The sequence below is a fragment of the Polypterus senegalus genome, chromosome 4 (genome assembly GCF_016835505.1).
Source record: "Polypterus senegalus isolate Bchr_013 chromosome 4, ASM1683550v1, whole genome shotgun sequence".
NCBI lineage: Eukaryota > Metazoa > Chordata > Cladistia > Polypteriformes > Polypteridae > Polypterus > Polypterus senegalus.
The window spans coordinates 137368284-137391971 of NC_053157.1; the positions used below are offsets into that span (position 1 = coordinate 137368284).

Consider the following 23688-nt stretch of genomic DNA (forward strand, 5'->3'; position numbering starts at 1 on the left):
TTGTGCTGGGCTGGTAACATCACTTCAACAGAGACCCACTGAATCAACAAGCTAATTAAAAGAGCAGGCTCAGTTAAGTAATACACTCTGGAACCCATGGAGTTAGTAGCAAAGCAAGAGAAAGAAAACAAAACTGAGCACCATTGTGAACAATGCTGCACATCCTCTCTCTCTGATACACTTAACACTGAGTACTTTTGGCCAACAAATCCTTAAGCAGAACAGCATCAAGAAACGCACCTTTAACTAGCAGCAATACGTCTGCATAATACCTCATTGTGACTGTAGCTGCCAAAGTCAGAAGTTTATACAGAGAGATAGGTTTATCTATTTATGTATTTTTTAAACACTGTGTAAAAAAGCCCCATGGGGACATACAATTCCATCTATAAGTCAGTTTGTTTCCTGTCTCTTGGCTCCATTCCGAGTTATCATTCCGAGGAGCCATGCTTCAATAAATGAGAATTTTAACAACTTAAAAGCGTACACCATTCAGAACGCTAATACCTGGACTTTAGAACAAAAAGGCGCTACATTACCAGGCTTCAGCTAAGTGTTTCTGCTTTGTTAAAGACACAGAAGCCTCAAAATATCCATTTCGCTCTGGTTTAGGTAATGTAATAACTCCCATCCTCTTGCAGTTTTAAAGTGCAACCTTCCCGAAGGGACATTCTAATGTAGTTATTTTTCTTGCATAAAGTAGTTAGCTTAATTTTAAGTTTTTGCTCAGTTATTAACTGTTTTATATGGAAAGTATTGGTAAAGTGCGCTGCCTTATTTTTACAAATCATAACATTCAGACAAGTGAAAATGATATTTGAGATATAAAATATAATTTTGAGTATTCAAAAATTTGATGTAACTGCAGTATATGTTTGAGTAATCAAAAATAAAATTACAGATAATAGATCTACAGTTTAATATGAAGAGGGCAGAATGTGACAGAGGATCTGTTTGACACAGCAGCCCTGCATACCTCTCATTGACAGAATGGCTATCGAATGGTCACAAATGATAATAGAAGGTTTCAGAAATGATTTTCTAGATGTAATCTTGGCTTTAATAAAACTTACTAGACATGCATTGCTGCAGAATAAAATTAAATTGGTTCAAATGATGTTTTTTATCGTGCACCAAAACCAGTAAGTTACACTTGGCCATGTGCTGTCACTTTTGCTGTCATGCTAAGTCAATGAAAGGATCTTTCTGTTATTCAGTTGACTTTTCTGCAATTTTTCTGCATAATAGGACTGATATATATTAATGACAAACCTTTTGAGTCCATGGCAACTGTATATCTAAAATACATAAAAATCAAGACATCATTGATGGTGAAAACAAAGTACAAGCCCTATTAACATATCCATCATATACACAGTCCTTGAAGGATAAGATTGAGAGCAGATGGTATATTCATTTTCTTCCATCAATTGCAACAGAAATTCAACCCCATATTTTATTCCTTATAATCCTGCACGTTTTAACCACATAAAGTAGCTTTGTAGTAGCTCACTAGATGTGAAAAAAATGCTACATAAAATTAATTAGAATTATGCAGCTACTTTCTGTCTCCAAGAAACCTGTAAAGTTCATTACAACAGCATCCAATATGACCATTTTCATACAGCTTGTATAATGCTTAGTGTCTTATAAACTTTTGGGATGAATATTGTTAAAATGAAAATCCTTCAAAAAAGTATATATTTTTTAGGTTTTTAAGTTTAAGCAAAAGAAGAGTAAGAGGCTAAGTGATTGAAGTGTTTAAAATTATTAAGGGAATTTGTATAGTGGATCAAAAATGAGTTAATCAAGAACACGGCGACACAGCTAGAAACTTGTTGAAGATAAATTTCACACAAATATTAGAAAGTTTTTTTTCACACAGGGAACCACAGGTATATGGAATGAGCTATCAAGTAGTATCGTAGACAGTAGTACTTTAGGCCCTTCAAAACTAGAATTTATGTTATTTTAGAAGAATTAAGTGGATTGGACTGGCGAGCATTGTTGGGCTGAAAGGCCTGCTTTTGTCTAGATTGTTCTAATTACTACATATATTAAAAAAAACATATTTAACAAAAAAGTTAAAAGAAGAATTAAAGAAAGAACTTGAAAGAGGCCCAATGCAAGGGTCAACAACACACTCTTGTTTTACCTTGGCTATAAACTTTGCCTGTGTAGAACAAGGCTCAACAAATATGCAATACAGATACTCAACCTTCTTTTATTAAACATTCATATATATGCTACCATGTTGCGTCTTGCTTTGAATGGATGCTGCCATATTGTTTATAGCAGTGTCTCTCTTCGCTGGTCATGTGGTGCTGACAGTTTGGGACCTGTGATATCATTGTTGTGCTCCTATCAAATATGGCAGTGCATATAACCTAACATCCTAACTATACATCCAATAAAGGGAAAAATATTACTCTTTAAATATTACTAACAAACCTCACTGGGAAGAATTCATTTGGGATTTTGAACTTGGGTTTGGTCTGGTTAAGTTTTTTCATCAGTGTTATGGCTATCCGTCTTTCTGTGTATTGATTTTTCTCCATCTGACAGTTCTCCACGTGCTTTATAAAAAATGATTCACATTTCTTCCACTCACAGTTCATTAAACATCAACCATAATACCACCATGCAAGGTGTTTTATTGCATTAATTGTTTTTGTTTGAGTTATGTTGAGGTTTGCATGCAAAGCAAATATAATAAAATAAAAAAGGTTAAAAAGACACATTTTGCAGAGATATGTGTTTTTAAAATAATATAAATGATGAAGCAAAAAAACTTTGGTAAGCCCCAGTGCAACAAATGATGAGCAAAACTCTCTTAAATAATTTGTTAAAAATAAAAACTTAAAAATAAAAGTCTCATTTATTAGAAAAATAAATACAGAGCATTTACAGTGAAGGAAAGTAAATTTATAATTACAAATCTGCCTGATGTGGGTGAATGTTATGTAAAGCTCACATTATAATCTACTTATGTCATTATGGTTTGCTTTTAATACAATCAAGTGTACACCATGTTACTTATTTTGTCTTGTCTAAACTGGAAGAGTTTTGTGCTATGATGTGTTTCACTCTCTGGCTGAAACAACTAGAACAGTGCATTTAAGAACACATGTATTCAATGCTGATTTTGATGGTTAATCCAAACTGCTGAAAAATATTTATAAATAACTAATTCTGTATTTTATGGATAAAAGATTAAACTTGACCTTCAGGAGCACTATTGATAAGAGAAATATCTGATACTTGCCTACTGTGTGAACTGCGGTAACAGGTGGTCTGTTTAAAAAGTGAGCATTGTCAGGAAATGTGGATCTTCAACAAGATAGGCACAAACCAAGACTTGTGCAATGAATGCTGGTTTTAACTGTTGTCATTTCTGTTACACTAGAATACCAGCAATGTGGTGGTAAACCACACCTCTCTGTGATTACGGGAAGAGGAAACCACAGCCAAGGAGGAGTAGCTCGCATCAGGCCAGCCGTCATAGACTACCTCACAAACCACAGCTTCAGGTGAGCTTACTGATATGCCTAACAGAAGCCTTAGCCTACAGTGCTCTCTGTAGGGTTTTCTGTGAGTAGACACATAACTTTAACATATACACTTGAAGCAATTAATTTAGATTAATTTTTTTCTGTTCTTCTCTGCCTAGTTTCAGTGGTTAATAATTATTCTGTAAACATGGTGCATATAATGCAAACTCCATAACCTTTTTATGAGAAACAAATATACAGTACTTATTATGTATGGATCTGCCTAGGTTAATATTTAATTCTGATTAGGAATTTATAGAAACATATAATGGTGGTATGTATGACAGTTCATAAAATTGACCAAATTCAATTTTAATCTGGAATTAAATTTATTTTATTATTTGTGCTTTTCTCTTTGGAGGTTTTATTTTTGTTTTACTCTTTAAATTGCTGTTTTTGATTATGTGCCCATGATCAGGATAAAAGAGTTTGGTAAACAGGTAGATAGCTGGGTTTTAGATGTTTTGATATGGTAGACTTGTTTTTGGTTTCCTGTAGCCATCAATTTTAACATTTTTGTGATGGACACATCAAAATTTATCATCATCACATCAAATTGTAAGCATACCATCTAAAAGGCATCCCACTAAGAAGGTTTACAGAACATTTTGTTAAGTACAGGAAAATGAATCAGTATACAAATTGTGCACATGTAAGTGTAAATAAGCAGGGGAAAATGTGTACGGATTTACCAGATGTGGGAGGTGAAGTGTTTTACGCTACATCTTCCTGTATAAATACTTCATTAGAATATTATTTTACTGCACTTTCAGGTCTGCCTAACTAAGATTGTTGTTAGGCAACAGCACTATTCTAATGCCAGTGTCATTAACTGGCTATGGGAAAGGACCATCATTACTTCAGTTATTGTTTTAACTCCATAAGTTAAATAACTGACCGCCTCTGAAGCTCTTATTTTTTCACCATATATAATTTTTCAGATAATCTGAATTTAAGAATAGTAAAGAAAACATAATAAATAAACTCTTATTCTAATGGTGATCATTGTCAGTGTTGCTAATTCAAAGTTTTATGTCTGGCAGCAGTGTTACCTTGCTCAATAACCTTATTCTTAATTTAAATAAAATGAAAAAGTTTGGATTACTTGAACAGATGTCAGTAATAACATATTGAATAAACAAGCTTCTATATTCTTAGGAGAGATATGTACTCAGGTGGTAGTGGTAATGGAAATTTGCTGAAGGGTGGGCACTGATAAAAATCATGGGAATTGCTGAATGATGCAAGATTTTGGTTTTTCCAGTCACTTTTTGCAAGGTCCAGGGTTTTGGAAATAATTTCTGTGTAATGTATTTTGATTTTATCTCTCTTTGATCAGGTTGCTTTGTGTTGATTTTTTTTTTGCTTTTAATACAAAAATTAGTAACTAATAAGTACACTTTGATGTGATATTTTATTATTTTCAAAATTAAGGCAGTATTGTTTCTTTTCAGTTTAGCCATATATATTGTCTTTGAACTGTTGCACTGTATAAAGTGTTTCAAATACTCCATTATTACTAATATTAAAAATAAACACAATTTTTAGAAGTTAGAAAACCATACATATTTTTAAATAGTTGAATTTTGTGCTGTTATATTGCACAATGAATCTCAAGGTTTGTAGAGATCATGCATTTAAAAACTACCAGCCAATTTTCATGTAGAAAAGGATACTAGTATAATATACTATCCTTCTTCCATTTAGAACATCCAGTGTAGTTACTCCATTCATTAACTCATTAAACCCGCTGAATCCAGTTGGGGGTTATGGGGCGATCACTCCATTACAATATATATTTGTGCACACATTTTACATTCTCACTCATTCTAGGGCAACTTAAATCTAACAATCAACCCAACAAACATGCCTTAGGTAGATGTAGAGGGAAAACTAGAGTCAGTCAGTCATTTTCTCCAACCAGCTATATTCTAACAAAGGGTCACGGGGGCCTGCTGGAGCCAATCCCCGCCAACACAGGGCACAAGGGAGGAACAAACCCCGGGCAGGGCACACACACCGACCAAGCACACACTAGGGACAATTTAGGATTGACAATGCACCTAACCTGCATGTCCTTGGACTGTGGACGGAAACCGGAGCACCCGGAGGAAACCCACGCAGACACGGGGAAAACATACAAACAGCACACAGGGAGGACCCGGGAAGTGAACCTAGGTCTCCTTACTGCAAGGCATCAGTGCTACCACTGCACCACCATGCCACCCAGACAACCACTGTCATATTCTATTTTAAAATGCATAGCACAAACACTTACTGTATATCATTTACTTTAAGAAGTTTATTTTGTCTAAACCCTAGGATGTTGAAACAACAATAGTCATTCCTTAATCAAATTAATTGGCAATTGTGTTTACTTAAGTCAGTTCAGAAAGGATCACAGAAAAACACTGTGATATATGAAGGGCATAATTGATAAGAATTAAATTCTTCTTGATCACACTCATTCACAACTGCATTGATTACCAGTAGACTTTATGAAGAGCAGTCTTTTTGTCTGTCTGTCTGTCTATGTATCTATATATTTAATATATAAATATATATATATATATATATATTTTTTTTTTTCTTCCTCTAATAGGTTTTCTGAGCCAAAGCCTGGGGTTTTGAACATAATGCTGAGATAAGTACTATTGTGAAACAGGATACGAGAAAGCAGTTTTCTTAGTAAAAGCTGCATGCATCCAAGAATTTAAACTGACTTTTTTTTTGTTTTGTTTTTATAACTTTACTGTGCACTATTTGTACAATGTTAGTTTCTCTTTTATAATGCATTTTTAAAAATGAATTTCAGTTTTTTTGAAACATTTTTTATTTTTAAAGGATTAAAATGCCTTTTAATATCTTCCATTTACCTACTTCCATTCACTTTTTTAACGTCTTTAAGCTGATTTTTATTTAAATAAACTTAATAATTACTTAATCAAACAAGTACTTACTTAAAATGATATTGTTGATATTGTTATAAATATGACTCAGGGTTTTTAAATACATAGCTTTTTAAGTAATTAAAAGTGTATGTTTCCTCTGTATAATTTCTTACAAAACTTTAAGAAAAAATATTCTTAGCGTGTTAAATATTGCTTAACTTACCTATTAAACCTAGTCATGATTTGTAACTTAAGACAATTGCTTTTCATATTTTTTGTGAAACTGTTAAAAATGACAAGTATTCTCTACTGTTATTCATTTTCCTTATTTGATATACTGCTGTAAATAGGTTGACAACATGCACTTGAAAATTCCTCTCATTATCTCGTAGGACACTACACACATTTTTTTGTGCTGTTAGTCACATGCACACACTTATTTTCAGAAACCTACACACAAAATGAGAAAATGGTGGTATTTAGTATTAAAGAACACTTTGAATAAATAATAAGTTAAACTTTTGACATAACTTAATTATTTTCTATAAACAGTTTCTAGCCTAAACTGCACCATATTGTCTTCAGAAGCCTGAGATGAGTTTTCAAGTACATGATTTTAAACTTGCATATTTTTAAATCGTTTCATTATTTCAATCAATTCACTTTTAAAATTGCAACAGTGGGTACTACTTACTCTAACTTCTTTTTTATGCAATGTCTATTTTATTACTTTTTAAGTTAAGTAAAATGATTTTTATATATATATATACTGTGTATATATATATATATATATATATATATATATATATATATATATAAAATATATATAAAATATATATATATATATAATATATATATATATATAAAATATATATAAAATATATATAATTTTTTATTGGTAAAAGGTATGTATCTGTCTAAATCCCAGAAACAATTCTATTTCTGTTATCATCACTATTCTTGAAATAGAAGTTTAACTAACATTGTACATTTGTAATGTACTGATTTTTATTTATTTTTTCTTCTTCCTAATTTTGGTCCAGGTTTAATTTTTTTTCCTATAGTACTGCACTATTTAATAAGGGGAATCACCACCAGGTACTCTCTTTGTTGTAATTATATTTAATAAAAGTGTATGAGGTGTTTACATAAACAATTGTTTTAAGAAATGAATAAAGTTTCTAAATGTGTGATTCTTTTTTTTTTTTTAAATCATGGATTCATTTTTGTTTCATTTCACAGTTGGTACATTTTTAATGTAATTTTTAATGTAAACTTAATGATGATTTAAATTTACATTTTTTAAAGTAAAATATTTTAAATATTTTGCCTGGAATGATAGTATTAGGTTTAAAAGTGAACTGTTGCTACAAATTAGTGCTGAAATATATTGTAAGACTTTTTGGTGTGCGGTGTTGGGGTATCTTTACCTTCTAAGGCACCAATGGTTAGATTTACAGTATGTGGCCACTTCATTAGATTTTCTTTCATGAACTTGACCCACAAAACACCCTTCTGCTTGCGCACAGCAACATTTCAAAGATACAGCCAAAGGTGTTGGCCATAGCTCTTGATTACCTATTACTGGTTCAAATATACTGCAAGTATCTAATTCCATCACATCCCACTGATGCTTATCAGGATCTGGTAACACTGGTGGCTACTAAATTAAGATGAATTCACCAGCAACTTCTTTCAGCATTGGACATCAACCATTATTCTGATTTAAAAAAAAAATCCATTTTAAGATGAGAACAAAGTTAAAGACATTCAGACATGTGATGTTCAAATGCTGTGCTACTCGAATCAAGTAATCTGAAAACAATCCTAATGCTATTACACCACCAGCCTGAATTTGTCATCACTTCTCAGCATAGAGTCATACCGTATTGGCCAAAATGTTGTTGTGTGCTCTGACCAGCAGGAATCAGTAGAAGCTGGAGCTCAACCAAGGCATTGTTTTTTAAAGTTTCCAATAATTAGTATTTGTGCTCTCTTTGTCTGGTGTATTTGCTGTTTCTTCTGAGTGTGTTTTTTAAATAGTGCCATTTGGTCTGTTTATAATTTGCCATATCCCAGCCATGCAAAGTACACCAAAAAAACACTGTTTGTTGGAATGCAACAATCTGGCACTTTGTACAAGTCAGCTTCTTTTTTCGGGTACTATATTATTGGCACTTTGCTGTCTCTGATGGATGGCATTAATGCTGCTTTGCCTGTCCCAGGACTGTTTTGTGAGTCAGTGGTGCTAACCACTGTGAAAGGATACTATAGCGCTGACAATGGTAAGCAGGGTTTTTTGTAACCTTTTGTAACCTTATTTATTACTTCCCAAGGTCAGTTTAGTCTTGTGATGTTCAGATTAATTTGTTAAAATCATACATCCTGTGTAACATTTAGTCATGTTGTTTTGTTTCTCAGCAAACACATTTTAACAGCTAATATTTTTGTAATTTTGTTATTCTTTTAATAAATATGTTGCATCTTGATGGTCACTCACACGGTATGCATGTGTCCATAGATCATGGTGCCATTCTTCTAATTATAATATAGTGTTTATGCCCCCAAACACATCCATCCCTTTTATCCATGTGTTGAACCAACTGTATTAAATTTTATGTTAGGAGAGATGGGAAGGGTATACTGGAAGTACTGGGCACAGATACAATACCAACCCTACATACCCACACACATACCAAATTATAATTACATTCATGGGAATGTGCAAAAGTTCCCCTGGACAATAACTGGTCTCTCTTTTTTTTTTTTTAGCACAGCATAGTTATCATAGAAGATGTTGTTACTGTGACAATATGACTAATGCTACTGCTCACAAATGTGTCATGTCAATGAATTCTAACAGATTCTGTACCACCCAGTGCCACTTTATACTTATTATGTGACTTGCATTCAGATTAAAAACACATTTAAGACACCCATTTGCAGTTCAGTCTTCCTTTTTGATGCATGCTATAGTGTAACCTACCTACCCAACATCTAGCAGGGTTAAAACATCAAAACTAGGTATCAAAGCAACATGTTATTAATAATAACTAATTAGCCAATTTATATACTACTGTGTGGCTAAGATAACAGAATGTCTGCCCAGCATTTGTTGTTATAGTTTAAGCTACTCAGATAGCAAACTGGACCACATCATCCAAATCATATTTGAGGATTTATTATTTTAGTATAAGGTACTCTTATTTGAGCTGCTGCTGTTCATATTGTTTTCTAAAATTGTGATGGGTTATTGCTAAGCATTTGCTATTTGTGTTTTACTCCTACATTCCTTTGATGGTACTTGGTATGATTTATATGGATAAAATTAGACAGTCTCCATGTAAAAAATGATGACACAAGCATCCACAATAGGACATGGAAGAGGCTGCTAGGTGACCAGCTGTTTAAGCTATAGACATTTCAGTTTACTAAAACAGTAAATAATAAATGCATTATCACTTTTGTTACATTTATTTACCAAATGTATTTAAAAATATCCACACAAATGCATGTGTATTTGGACTCCAATGAAAATATTGTATGGTGGTGGTGTAACCGCCATGATGTTTGTGTGTTTTGTTTGAGCTATTAATTATGTGCAACTAAAGAAAAGTGTGGTATAAAAATTATAGGGAATAATGTTTAACATCACCACATCTTTATACACAAACTGTTGAATTCATTGTTATGTCTAAAGCAGATACTCAAACATGGGACAGTGCTGAGAGTAAAGAGTTGTTGACTTGGCAGTTTTGCTTTACTTCATAGATACAGTTTACATATGGTATGAGAGAGATAAGCTTGCAAACCAAGTAGCCATTTGTTTGTTTTTTACACTGGTGGAAAAATGTTGAGATCTGATGTAGTTAGCCTTTTTGAATGTTGTCAGTGGTATTGAGTACTCAGTATTACAAATAATCAGATATTTTTGTTTTCTCTTAAAGATATACCATGTATTTGTATATGTATTTATACAGTTGTGCTTGAAAATTTGTGAACCCTTTAGAATTTTCTAGATTTCTGCATAAGTATGACCTAAAACTTCATCAGATTTTCACCCAAGTCCTAAAAGTAGATAAAGAGAAACCAGTTAAACAAATGAGACAAAAATATTATACTTGGTCATTTATTTATTGAGGAAAATGATTGAATATTACATATTTGTGAGTGGTACAAGTATGTGAACCTCTAGGATTAGGAGTTAGTTTGAAGGTGAAATTAGAGTCAGGTGTTTTCAATCAATGGGATGACAATCAGGTGTGAGTGGGCACCCTGTGTTATTTAAAGAACAGGGATCTATCAAAGTCGGCTCCTCACAACACATGTTTGTGGAAGTGTATCATGGCACGAACAAAGGAGATTTCTGAGGACCTCAGAAAAAGAGTTATTGAAACTCATCAGGCTGGAAAAGGTTACAAAACCATCTTTAAAGAATTTGGACTCCAGCAATCCACAGTCAGACAGATTGTATACAAATGGAAGAAATTCAAGGCCATTGTTACCCTCCCCAGGAGTGGTCAACCAACAAAGATCACTCCAAGAGGAAGGTGTGTAATAGTCAGCGAGGTCACAAAGGACCCCAGGGTAACTTCTAAGTAACTGAAGGCCTCTCTCATATTGGCTAATGTTCATGTTCATGAGTCCACCATCAGGAGAACACTGAACAACAATGAGGTGCATGGCAGGGTTGCAAGGAGAAAGCCACTGCTCTCCAACAAAAACATTGCTGCTTGTCTGCAGTTTGCTAAAGATCACGTGAACAAACCAGAAGGCTATTGCAAGAATGTTTTGTGGACAGATGAGACCAAAATAGAACTTTTTGGTTTTAATGAAAAGCGTTATGTTTGGAGAAAGGAAAACACTGCATTCCAGCATAAGAACCTTATCCCATCTGTGAAACATGGTGGCGGTAGTATCATGGTTTGGGCCTGTTTTGCTGCATGTGGGCCAGGACGGCTTTCCTTCATTGATGGAACAATGAATTCTGAATTATATCGGAGAATTTTAAAGGAAAATGTCAGGACATCTGTCCATGAACTGAATCTCAAAAGAAGGTGGGTCATACAGCAAGACAACGATCCTGAGCACACAAGTCGTTCTACCAATGAATGGTTAAAGAAGAATAAAGTTAATGTTTTGGATTGGCCAAGTCAAAGTCCTGACCTTAATCCAATCGCAATGTTGTGGAAGGACCTGAAGCGAGCAGTTAATGTGAGGAAACCCACCAACATCCCAGAGTTGAAGCAGTTCTGTATGAAGGAAAGGGCTAAAATTCCTCCAAGTCAGTGTGCAGGAATGATAAAAAGTTACCGGAAACGTTTAATTGCAGTTATTGCTGCAAAGGGGGGTCACACCAGATACTGAAAGCAAAGGTTCATATACTTTTGCCACTCAGAAATATGTAATATTCAATCATTTTCCCCAATAGATATATGACCAAGTATAATATTTTTGTCTCATTTGTTTAACTGGTTTCTCTTTATCTACTTTTAGGACGTGAGTGAAAACCTGATGATGTTTTAGGTCATATTTATGCAGAAATACAGAAAATTCTAAAGGGTTCACAAACTTTCAAGCACAACTGTAGTTTAGTGTAAGTATACATTTATGTACGGTAGGCATTAAAAATGTATGCCACTAGAATCAATAAATGTGGAGTCCTTTAACCAGGAGAGCAGAAGTTTGTAGAATTTTTAGTGTGTTAAGGTTGAGGGTGCTCAGCTTTAGCCATGACAATGAGAGGGTGGCAAATGTTAACCTGAACAGCTTACTACTACTTGTTAAAGATGTCAATGTTTCAGTGGTGGATCTGGGAACAAAGTCCTGCCTGAGATTATAAAAGGGCAGGCATACATTCAGTGTGTACTTTAAAGCTCTTGCATGGAAGGGAGATCGTCAAACTCCTATGCCTGAAAAAAATGTAGTTGAAATGTAGAATAAAATGGGGGCATCCCTACTATGGGCATTCTCTTCAACCCGGCTTCCTTTCACTTGGGAGTAAAAACTAACATTAAAAGTTCTGTTCCTTACGTTACTTTCCACTGTACTCATTAGTGTGGTTTTTACTGACAAAAGCGTTGTGTTTTTGTCAGCGTAATGTAGTTTTCATTAGGGCTGCAGTTTAAAAAAAAAAACAAAATGTCTCAGAGGGAGTGCACCCTTGTAGATAATTAATAAGTGTATAAATGGTTTCTGAGTCTACTGTATATTGTGAAATGTTTTTAATAAGGATTGTTTAATATATCCATCCATCAATTAATTTTCAGACCTGCCTAACCAGTTCAAGGTTGCCTATCCCAGCAACAGTTTGCACAACAAAGAAACTCAATCTTGGCACCACTTCATTACAGAGCACACTCATGCACACATCTGCAGTCATTCACACAGCCATTTTAAAGCTGTCAGTTAACACACACATCTTTGGTTGTGAGAGGGAAAAGTGCACTTGAACAAGGAAATTTCACAAATGACAGTATCCAGGCATATGTTCTGAATGCTGGATTGATAGTCTTATAGCAGTACTAATGTCTGCACCACAGTAATATTAAAAGTTCTGACTAATTTCTCAGTGCAGTAAGTTGTGCAGACATGGCACTCAGTGTGGTTTTGCACACATAGTGTTGTGTTACAATGAGTACATCAATGCACTTTATTTAAACACCAGTCACATCAGTTCTGCTTAAAACAGACAAGACCTGACCAAATGGTTGCCCTCAGATTGTGAAGCTTGTTGCATTTGAACAGTGCTAGTCCTGTGTCAGTTTTACTTTTTGGTTGGAGCTTTCCCTCATATAAAGTGGACTCCATCCATTTTTTTGTGTTTGTTGTTTTGACATATACAATGCTTTGTCTGTTGTGCAATAATAACGTAATGTAAATGATCTGAGTAGCCCCATGTAGTCCTTTGCAGTTGCCTTGTGGTCAAATATAATAACGTGGGAGAAAGAAATTAATGTGCATTATAATATTAGCATTAAGAAAATGTAGCAAAGAATTGCAAAATATTAAAAAAAAAATGTAAAAATGTAATCACATATATGAATGATTTCAAGAAATTCAAATGCATGTTTAGTCAAGTCCATATAATATGGTTTCGGAGATTCTTGTCAACCTAATTAAAACATTATTTATGACATACAGTATATAGGTTTATGCTATAGCAGCTAGCTACAAAACTGCAGCAATGATAATGAAAAGCAGAAGAGACTGGCTTAGCTTATTGAATGACTTCAGAATACATGCTGTTATAAAGCTAAAATGTTCAAACAAACCAGACTATCATGAAATAGAGTAGGCCCCTCATTGAAGACATATCACAGAACAGTCCAGAGTAAGTAAATGTGGAATTCTGTGTAAGTTGGAAACTTGTTTCGCCATACTTGTCAGTTGGGGTATTAAGTTGTATTAGTATTTCTATTTATTACAACCTTTGCATTTTGATCAAAGTTGAATAATCTAACTTGAACATGTTCTTCAGAGGAGTATTCAGAAGAGGACATTTTAAATGAAACCCTTTGTTTTCCCTTTCATTTGGCCTTTAGTCACCATTGCAAATTATTTTTTGGTTCACCCCATCAGTAAAATACTCCTAGCACTAGTATTTGTGAAACAGACAACAAAGTGTACCCAACCTCCCTGAGGTCTACAGCATGTTTGTCTTTTCTCCTGTCTACAACCCTGTTAATTCAGGATTTTTGATTTCCTGGCAGACTTGTTTTGGCTTGATTGTGGTACTGGAATGACATCAAGGGATTTTCTTTCCCATCCAAAGAAAAATACCAATCTTATCATTTAGAGCTTTTAGAGCAATTAGTCTTGCAAAACCAGATTGTGACACAAGTTTGGAGGTACTTGTGGGGTATCGGCTTTCCTCTAAATTTATATCTGGTTTATAAGAAATTTTCTTTTGTTTTTTTCTATAACTTCTAGTAGTAATATTGCCAGAATACAATGAAATTAGTAAATGATGAGTACTGGACTATAACTATAACCCTTTTGGTTTCTTTTTTTTTTTTTTTTAAATAAATGTCCCTTTTCCTTGGAATAAAAAGGTTTCAAGGCAATGTAAGACCAGTAAAGGTTCAGATTTTTTTGTGACTGGCCCAACTTTGAAATCTGTTTACAAATCATCCAGAAATAAACATCTTCTCTCAAAACATTAACCTTAAATTTACCCATACACAATCAAGTGAGAAGGTGAGACATCACAGGTGGTTGTTCTGAAAATTCCTATAGTATGTGAACATACCAGATGAAGGCCATGAGGCAGTAGATTGTCTTTGGTATAATTTCATTTCATTTTGTTTATATTTTTCACTGCCATTTTGATTAATACAGGTTCTTCTACCTTTTATTTATTTGCTGTATACACTGGTAGCCCTGTCATATCAGGCAATTAATAGCAATCCATCTCCGTTGCCATCATATAACTTTAGGAAATTACATGTTGTGATGTCATTTTCTGGACGTTATTTAAGATGGTAACTTACTCCTCCTGGGTTTCAAGAATATGGACTAGAAACCAAAATTTTTTACAATGGTTCAGGAATTTTGATTTCTATGTTGTCAATTTTTATTGTTACATTTTTGGGAAACATTTTGAACTTTGTTAGTTTTTGATAATTTATTGATCTCCTTTTATTTTGACCTTTGCAAGTTGTAAGACCAATGCTTTTACCCTTTTCATCTTCTGGTCCGTTTTCATTAAAAAGTTATCTCTCTTTTCTATCCTGACAGAACACATTGGAGGTTGACAATAAAGGAGAATACAGTACAGGGTGGCCCAGATCTAATTATGCAGATCCAGATTGTCTGGATGACTTTGATTTATGCGGGGACAATTCCAGTTCGGCGCAGCGACGATTCTTCATGTCATCAGTTTGCACGCTTGTCAATGGTCCGGGATTTTTTGGGTGTAATAAACTTAATAAGTTATAGTGTAATGAACATTGCATAATTAGATCTGGAAAACCCCATAGGTACTCTCATATAGATGGTGAAGGTATCATGCGGTCAGGTTTTAGACAGAGTGCTCCATGGCTCCACCTGTTCATTTTTCCCCTCTGTGGAAGCCAGCCCTGGACACAGACAGGCAGACACATGGAACGTCTACAAAAAGCACACATTTATTAATATCAAGTCCACACAGCACACGGTGCCCCTGCATCACACACCCTCTCACAGCCCTTTAAACGGTCCTTCACCGCCTCCACTCCTCTCCACCGAGCTCTGTCTTTTCTCCCGACTGCAGCCAATGACTGGAGGGAGGTGGCCCCTTTTATGTCCACCCGGACGTGCTCCAGGTGCGTCCGATGGACTTCCTGCGGCACTTCTTGGTGTAGCGGAAGCGCTAACGTCCGAGGCTCCACAATCGTCTGGGCACCCCCTGGTGGTGGCCACGGGCCCTTACAGGGTTGAGCTTCCATGCTCAAACCCTGTGGTGCCCAAACCAGGCAGGGCGGCTGCCCTTTCGTGGTCCTGGGGAGGCACAGTCCCTCTCCTGGTCCTTTCAGGTGTTGCGACTGGGCACAGCCCCCAGCCCACAACCACACCTCTTTTAATAGCTATATCCCTTTTATCTGGTAATTGTTTTCCTTGAATCAGATTGTAGCCAAATGTGATGGTGTTAATTAAACTTTTCTTTTTTAGATCATTGTTCTAAGCACAAATATGTGATGGAACATGGGTTTCTTTATTTCTGTGCAGTAAAATTTGCGTTATAATTTATGTTTCTTGATCATAGCGATTATTTATTTCATGGTCCCAAATATTTTATTTTACATTTGGACACTGCTGTGCCATGATTCCCATTTCCAACAGACTACTTCTGGTTGCCAAGGAATGTGGTTTTGGATGGTGCCACGTTTTATGTCATCAGCACGAACCCTTAAATGCTGGCACAATGATTCAGTTGGTTCCATGATTTGAATAAAAAAAATGATAGAAAGTAGTGCAGTTTTTCTCACATTTCTGGTTTCTGAACTTTTGGTTTAACCTCTGACTTTGATTTCCAATTTTGGTATTTAGGCTTTGGTGCAAAATGTTTCATCTTCTCAGTTTTGACTTGTTTCTGGTTTTGACTACATTTTATCTCCTGGTTATCTTCTAGCCTTCAAGCCAAATAGGTGTGGCCTTCAGTTCTGACTCATTCTGCAGTACTGCTTCTACTTATTAGTGCAGTCAAATAAACCATAAGATTTCAACTCCATTTCCTTGCTAAGGTATTGCTTCATGTTCTTTTTATGTATTAGTGTACCAAGGTTTTGTGCTGTATTTTCTGGTCTTGGTTTTGGATATTGTTAATAAAGTTCCTTTTTCTTGGTCTTCATCTTCCGAATTCATGTTTTTGAACTTTTGGTGGTTTTCTGATGTTTTTTCTGTATTGCAATAAAGAAGCTGAAGAATAAATTTCACAACCTATGTATGTGTGTATTAACTATATATATTTTCCCCTACCTTTCCCACCCCTAATGTTATTTTATTTTAATTAGTGCTTTTCTTTCCTTTACCAGAGTCTCATGTTTTCCTGGTTTTTTCTTTTGTTTGTTTTTCTATATTTTGGAGGTTTGTTGTAAACAAATTAATCTGTGGATTTCTTGTCCTAGTTTTATTTATTTCTCGTTTTGTTTCATCTAATTTTTTGTTTATTAATTCCTTGATTATTTTAAAATTGACTACAATTGGTTATATGTTTTTTTTGGGTTGGTTTTTCGCATTTTCTCTTTTCTCGTCGCGTAGTTTTTGGTAAGACAGCTAAGAGCAGGGAGCTGCAGGGTGGTAACAGAGGTTTGACTTGTGACTGAACAGGCCCACAGACAAGGCATTACAGAGAATATGTCTACCTGCTATTGTGATTTTGGAGTTTTATAATTTATAACTTTATAAACTTTTTCTGAACTCACATATTTTTTCTATGGTTTTAGTTCACAAAAAAGCCATTTACTTCTTTGTTTTCTATTGTAATTTTTTTTAGTCTAGTAAATGTAATTATGTTTTGATTTATAATGTGAAGTAACTTTGTTTTCCAATGAGTGCCGACAATTTGATGAACTGTTGCCATGATGCAGTGTCCAGTTGCTAGGGGGTTTGTCTGGGAAGTTGCAACCTATAACTTCATTGGCTCAAATACTTAACAAGTGCACAAAAGTATCAAGTGGCATAATTGCATGATAATGACAGTGTCCAAAAATGACTGATCATGCAGCACTGATACAGAATGGTCAGAATGCCAATTTAAATTGACTGCTGAAGGGAATACTGAACGTGCCTGCATGCTGATTTGCACCAAACAAAACCAAACAAGCTAACTTGCATTTTCTGCTTATGTAACCTTTGTGTCTATGTGGCTTGTCACCTGCTTCAGATTTCTTTCTGAAAGTATGCAGAAGTTTAGCTGATGTAGTGCAAAGTTTGTATGAAAACAGGGTCTGTGTTAAATAAAAAAGAAAATGATGCACTTACTGCAGGAGTTCTTTATTGCTGTGCCAATTTATTAACTGCTCACAGTTTATGGTTTGCATTAAGTCTACAATGATAATACCAAATATTTTTGGGTTCTTTGTAAAAATTGACAAGAACATTTATGCAAATGTATTATCAAATAACATTCTAAGCACATGTTGCATACTATTTAAATTAACAAAAACTTTCAAAGATGAAAAACTATCAACGTTCCTTGGTTATACTCAGGATGTGGGAAGCCATTTACAAAGCAGAGGAAATAAAACAGACAATAATCTCAAACATGGTTAACTAAAAGATAATCACTTAACTGTAAACTGCAGAATTCATGTGCTGGCACAAAGTAGTGGGTGCATGCAGCACTACTATACATTTTCACAACACAACATGTTTTATAGCACCTAAATAGGTCAATGGCCAAGACATCACGCCAAATAGCTACAGGCCATATGAGTGTTGCCTTCTCCAGGTATATGGAAAAACTGAAAATAGAATAAAATAAGTACTACACCTATAATGGACTATGAGCTCCAGGAAAACGCTTTTCAACGTACAGTGAAATAGTAAAATCATCTTTTACATTAGCCCCCTTTTAACAGTTGCATTATTCTTATTTTAGTAGTATTTATAAATTATTTGATTATTTTCCTGTTTATGTTTATTTAATACTAAAATAATCAAATAATACTAATGATTTCAATAGTTTTTTTCAATAGTAAGTTCTTATAATGGTTATAATTCAGAAATACAATTACAAATCTACATACAGATCTAGCTTTGCAGATCATCTTATGTGAATTTTTGGGATTTTTCAACAAAGCTCACATATAAACTAACAACTTGGTTTTCATTCACTGTGCTCATTTATGAAAACTATAAAAGTAAACAGTTTAGATCTTACTGGTCAGCACACATCATTATAATAAGCCTTTAACCTGATTGTTTACTCACCATTGTTGAGGAATCGTAGCTAGAAATAGGCTAACAGTACATTAATTTCCTAATCCCTTTAATTTCAATATATAATGGTGTAAAACTGCAACGTTAAACATCAATTGATTTTTAACAATGCTCATTTTTAAGGTGCATACAGCTATCAATGTATTTGATCAATGAAGTGTCCATCAAGGACTGAAAAGTGTGAAATTGTGAAATATAAACATAAAGACAAAAATAAGCTGAAAACCATACAGCTTTGTTCAGCAGTGTGCTTTAGCACACAATAGATTATTATTATTTAATTCAATATCATAATACACATTTCTATTGATAACCCCAGAACGCTATATACCATTACAAATACAGTTAATATTAAAACTACATGCTACCAATAATGTGTGCGTGTTAAAAAACGTGAGTATGTATGTGTGTGTGTATAGTATTTTTTTCTTTGTATTTTAACTTCTTAAAGCATACAAAGAGACAAAAGTATATCCTATTAGTGTGGCATTAAATGTTACAAAAGGTTTATTCTGCCCTGTCCAGGGCTGCTTCTTGCCCTTCGTCTGACATTGCTCTGCCAAGCTCTGGCTTCCGAGGCACTGAATTAGATTAAGCAAGTCTGAGAATGCTGTCTTAGTTAATGTTATGTTTTCATTCTACCTTCTATGTAATAAATCTATTTTTAAATAAGATCAGATTCCAAAGATTAAATGTTCTATTTCAATAGGCAACAGTTTGAGCAAGATACAAACTAAAATCGAAATTAGTTTGTTTTTTTTTTTAATATGAGTAAATGCAAGAAAATTGCATGTTTCAAGTTAATGTTTCTATGTGCCACAAAATTAACATTGACCATTAAAAATCAAAGGTTTTTTTTTTTGTTTTTTTTTACAAAAAGGGATGGCATTTGTCATGCCATTCTAATATGCATTTTTAATATATTTATATAGGAAAGAAAGCTATTAAGATATTAATTTTTATCCTTAATTATTCCTTAATCTTAATATTTAAAATAATATCAAATTGTAATCCACTCATATTAATACAAGGTTATCCCTAAAACATTCTGCCTTAAATTGGTATACAATGATGAGCTATTTCTTCTTAATATAGGTAAAGCCAATTATTTTCTTTTAATTCTGCCTAATAAGAATAACTTATTAAAGTTTGCATTTAACAGTACCCTGTAACAGAATATTAGACACAAAGCGTGTCCCCAGATTACAGATGTATGCTTTGTGAAAACAGCTGTGTGTTTGGTGCTTGTCAATCTATGAAACTCTTCCTGTTTTTTTATATTGTTTAATGATCATTCCGTATTTTGATGTTTGATTTGCCACACTATTTTTTATTGCCAAACTTCATTTCAATCATCTGTCACCATTTTTTACTTTCATTGATTTACAGTACAAGTATAATGTTATTAATTTATTTACTTATTTTTATTGTATTGAATTATCCACAAATTTAAGTTCTCTGATTTTTGTCAGTGGGGGAATAACATCTCATGATTGTGATGGATTAATGGATTTAATACTGTAAATATTTTTATAATGAAGAACTACACCAAGTGGCTGTCAGAACAGCTTTCTTCTGTTGTGGGATTCAGCTGCTTGTATGTGCTATTCATGTCCTAGAGGTCTTGCATGCCTTTAGTTACATCTACTGTTTTGCTGTTTGCTTAGACCAGGGGTTCTCAACTTCGGTCCTGGGGACCCCCTATCGCTGCAGATTTTTATTCCAACCAGCTTCTGTTTTTAATTGAACTCCTGGGCTAATTAAGTGAACTGAGTTCTGTGTTTAGGGAACAATATATTAATTAGAAAACTAAGCTTGCTAAAAAAAATAAATAAAAAAAAAAATTAAAATGTACCAAGCAGTTATATAGGAATAATGTATTTTTTTTCTTTTTAACAGTATTTCCATCTTGATTTTCATTCTACTTTTCAAGGCGTTCTGATTGTTCCTGGGTGTCTGATCTGCTTGTTTTAAGTTGTCATTATTAAGATACAACAGCACAGAGAAAGGGCAAAGTATAATGAAATCAAGAAAAGAAAGTTAAGCATTTAAATCTATAGCAAAGGCAGAAATATTTCTAAATGTCTTATAAATGTAAAAATCACGCTGCTATGGTTTTCTGAATGTCGAATAAAAGAAAAAAAAAACAGCTAATTAAATGAGATCAGTGCTATCAGGTGTTGTCACTGATTAGGAATCTGGTAGGAACAAAAACCTGCAGCCACAGGGGGTCCCCAGGACCGAGTTTGAGAAACACTGGCTTAGACCCTATTTCACATAGCTCCCTTTAGTCTCCAAATTCAGATGCTCATTATAGTATATTCTGTACTTTTCTAAGAAAATTGTCACATACAGTATTACTTAGACTTGCGAAAGAAAGTGACTTCCCCAGGACTTGCTCAGTATAATTTCTGCTCAGTTATACATTTGTGAAATAAGAACATTTGATTAAAGTGGAGTAAGAATTGTAAATATTTATAGTAAGGTATTTATAGTAAAGTGTAGAAAAAAATAATATGCAGAAACATTTTTTCTTAAAATGAGGTATGGTTTTAAACTGTAGGCTAATTATGACAGATGTCTTTTTGACTCATTTTAAAGGATAGTACATTTGACCAGTGCTAGGTCTCCTGCCTTCTAGCTCCATAGTCCAGGATTCAAATCCTAACTCATCGTCTATGTGTAGGGAAGTTACACATTCTCCTCATATCTATAACAGTTTATCTTCTGATACTATGGTTGTCCTACCTTCTCTCAGAGATGTGCATATTAATTTGATTGGGAACTCTAAATCAACCTTGAATGTGTTTGTGTATGATAGACTGGCATTGTCCATGTCTTCTTCCTGCTTTGTGCCCAGTGCTGGTGGGTTTGCTTAAGGCCAAAGTAACCAAAAATTAGATTATGTGGGTTAAGAATAACAGACAGCCTGGCGGCATTATTAGACAGATACTCTGCTACTTTTTTTTTGGGGGCGATTACTTAATGAAATAGTGTGCATTAGCACCAAAAATAGTCTTCTTATTAAATCTATGCTTAATAAAACATGTCTTAATACTACAAATGTATGTTTTGTTCTTTGTTTAAAAAGCATATACCTGGAAATGTTTTTAGGTGTGTAATGAGGATTGTGATCAAGATAAACCAGCTTAAGTCTTTGGGTTTGTAATGAGAATGCTGCATAGGAGATTCTCATAAATGGTAAATTGAACATGACCCACTCTACTGGGAATACAAGGGTGGTAGACTCGGGGCATAGCAGTAGGACTATATGTCTAAAAACTAGACTTGACTATGAAAGGCAAAACTCAGTCTGTTACCACCATGCCCCTCACCAGGACAAGAACATACAAAGCGAGATTAAACCTTTTACTAAGTCTGTTCAGTATTTGCAATGGACAAACAGAACTGGTGTCTCTACCTTGCACCCAGGACATTGTAGAAGACAATATATAAGACAAAATAAATAAACTTTTATTATGTTAATCACCTTTCTCAATAATCACCAAAGCAAACCACTTTTTTTAGCTAAGCATGATTACAACCTTTAATTTGCTTTTCTTTCAGGCAGAATAATGCATTAAAAATAAGTTGGAGTACAGGCAAGTCTATTGCTAAAGTAATCTAAAATAATACAAACCACTTTTTTTATTCTGCATTACTGTATGACATATCACGACACAATGCTATACGTACGGATTATTATGTGATATGTATGCTGCTATGCACGCACCCGCGTGGCGATGAGAATCGAGACCGCCTGCTTCGAGTTTACTGATGTATGATTTATTCCCAGTATCTGCCCGCAAGGGCTTTGCACGCTCTCTCCGTGCTGACGTAATTTAGTCCAGTTTTCCTCTTATAGCTTTCCTCTTTTCCTCTGATACGCACTAAACAAATTCGTCTTAGCTCAGTTGGTCACCCTGCACTACCCTTTGAGTCAGTGTCAGCTGCTCGTTCAGATTTAAGCTCGTTTCATTATGAATGAGCGATACATTTAAAACAAAAATTAGTTTTAATATTAGTTTACCGACCAGGTTTACAGGCAATCAAGACATGCATTTAAGTAGCTCTAGGCAGAAATAAATGTCAAAAGTAGTGGAATTCTGCTGTTGAAAAAACCTCCGCTTTTTTCTTATAACGGTCCTCTCGACGCGCAATAATTGTCAACTTTCTACGCGTCAGCCTCCCCAGCATCCGAGGTCCCGCGTCTTTCCAAAATTTCGACCTTCATCGGTAACCCCCTGTGCACCCTGGCAGCATTTTAACAGGCAAATTGAGTCACATTTTAGGAATCCCGTGGAAAAAAGGTGAACGTGCAAAAACATAACTTCGTGGGAGTCAAAAGAAATTTAGCACGAAATTCCCCCTCCTTCAGGTAACAGAATACCCGCCCCTCGCGACGAAGACACGCCTCCTTCCTTCCCTTCCATCTCCACGATGGGAGGCACCTGTGGTACACTCATTTGCACTCTGCTGTGGATGGGTTTGCGATTCTGGTGAGAATTAAAGAAAAGACAAAGATGTAAACTCGTTTTGTATTCTTTCGATTAGTTACCAATGTTTATGTAATGGTAGAAGATAGTTGTGGACTGGTTACGTAATATTTGCAACGTTTTAAGCATCCGTTATAGAAAAGCAGCATTCAACGGCAAGGTAAGGATCTACTCCGTTGTTCGGGCTCTGTGCCCATCTCTGTACAAACTCGATACAAACATGAAGCGGAGTCAGAGTTAATACACTTGAAAAAGTGTGCCTCATTGCCAGGCATACGCTTTCCTCCCATTCCTCTGAAGATACCTGTAACATGAGTATGGCTGGTA

At 34.6% G+C, this 23688-nt stretch overlaps 2 protein-coding genes across 5 annotated transcripts in view; both read left to right on the forward strand.

The window, feature by feature from the left end:
* n4bp2 (NEDD4 binding protein 2) overlaps positions 1 to 7176 on the forward strand; it is a 104036-nt gene extending 96860 nt beyond the window's left edge. For all 3 annotated transcript variants that reach the window (XM_039751321.1, XM_039751319.1, XM_039751320.1), the window contains exons 15-16: positions 3407 to 3530; positions 6154 to 7176. In XM_039751321.1, coding sequence (XP_039607255.1) covers positions 3407 to 3530; positions 6154 to 6199 — 170 coding nt within the window. In that variant the 3' untranslated portion in view covers positions 6200 to 7176. The remainder of the gene's footprint in view (positions 1 to 3406; positions 3531 to 6153) is intronic.
* Positions 7177 to 7335: 159 nt separating this feature from the next.
* rhoh (ras homolog family member H) overlaps positions 7336 to 23688 on the forward strand; it is a 32913-nt gene continuing 16560 nt past the window's right edge. Inside the window, exons 1-2 of one of the 2 annotated variants that reach the window (XM_039751323.1) lie at positions 7336 to 7540; positions 16554 to 16665. The gene's annotated coding sequence lies outside the window, so the exon portion shown is untranslated. Of the gene's footprint in view, positions 7541 to 16553; positions 16666 to 23318; positions 23522 to 23688 lie in introns of those variants that run through there. The other variant, XM_039751322.1, reaches the window with a different exon arrangement.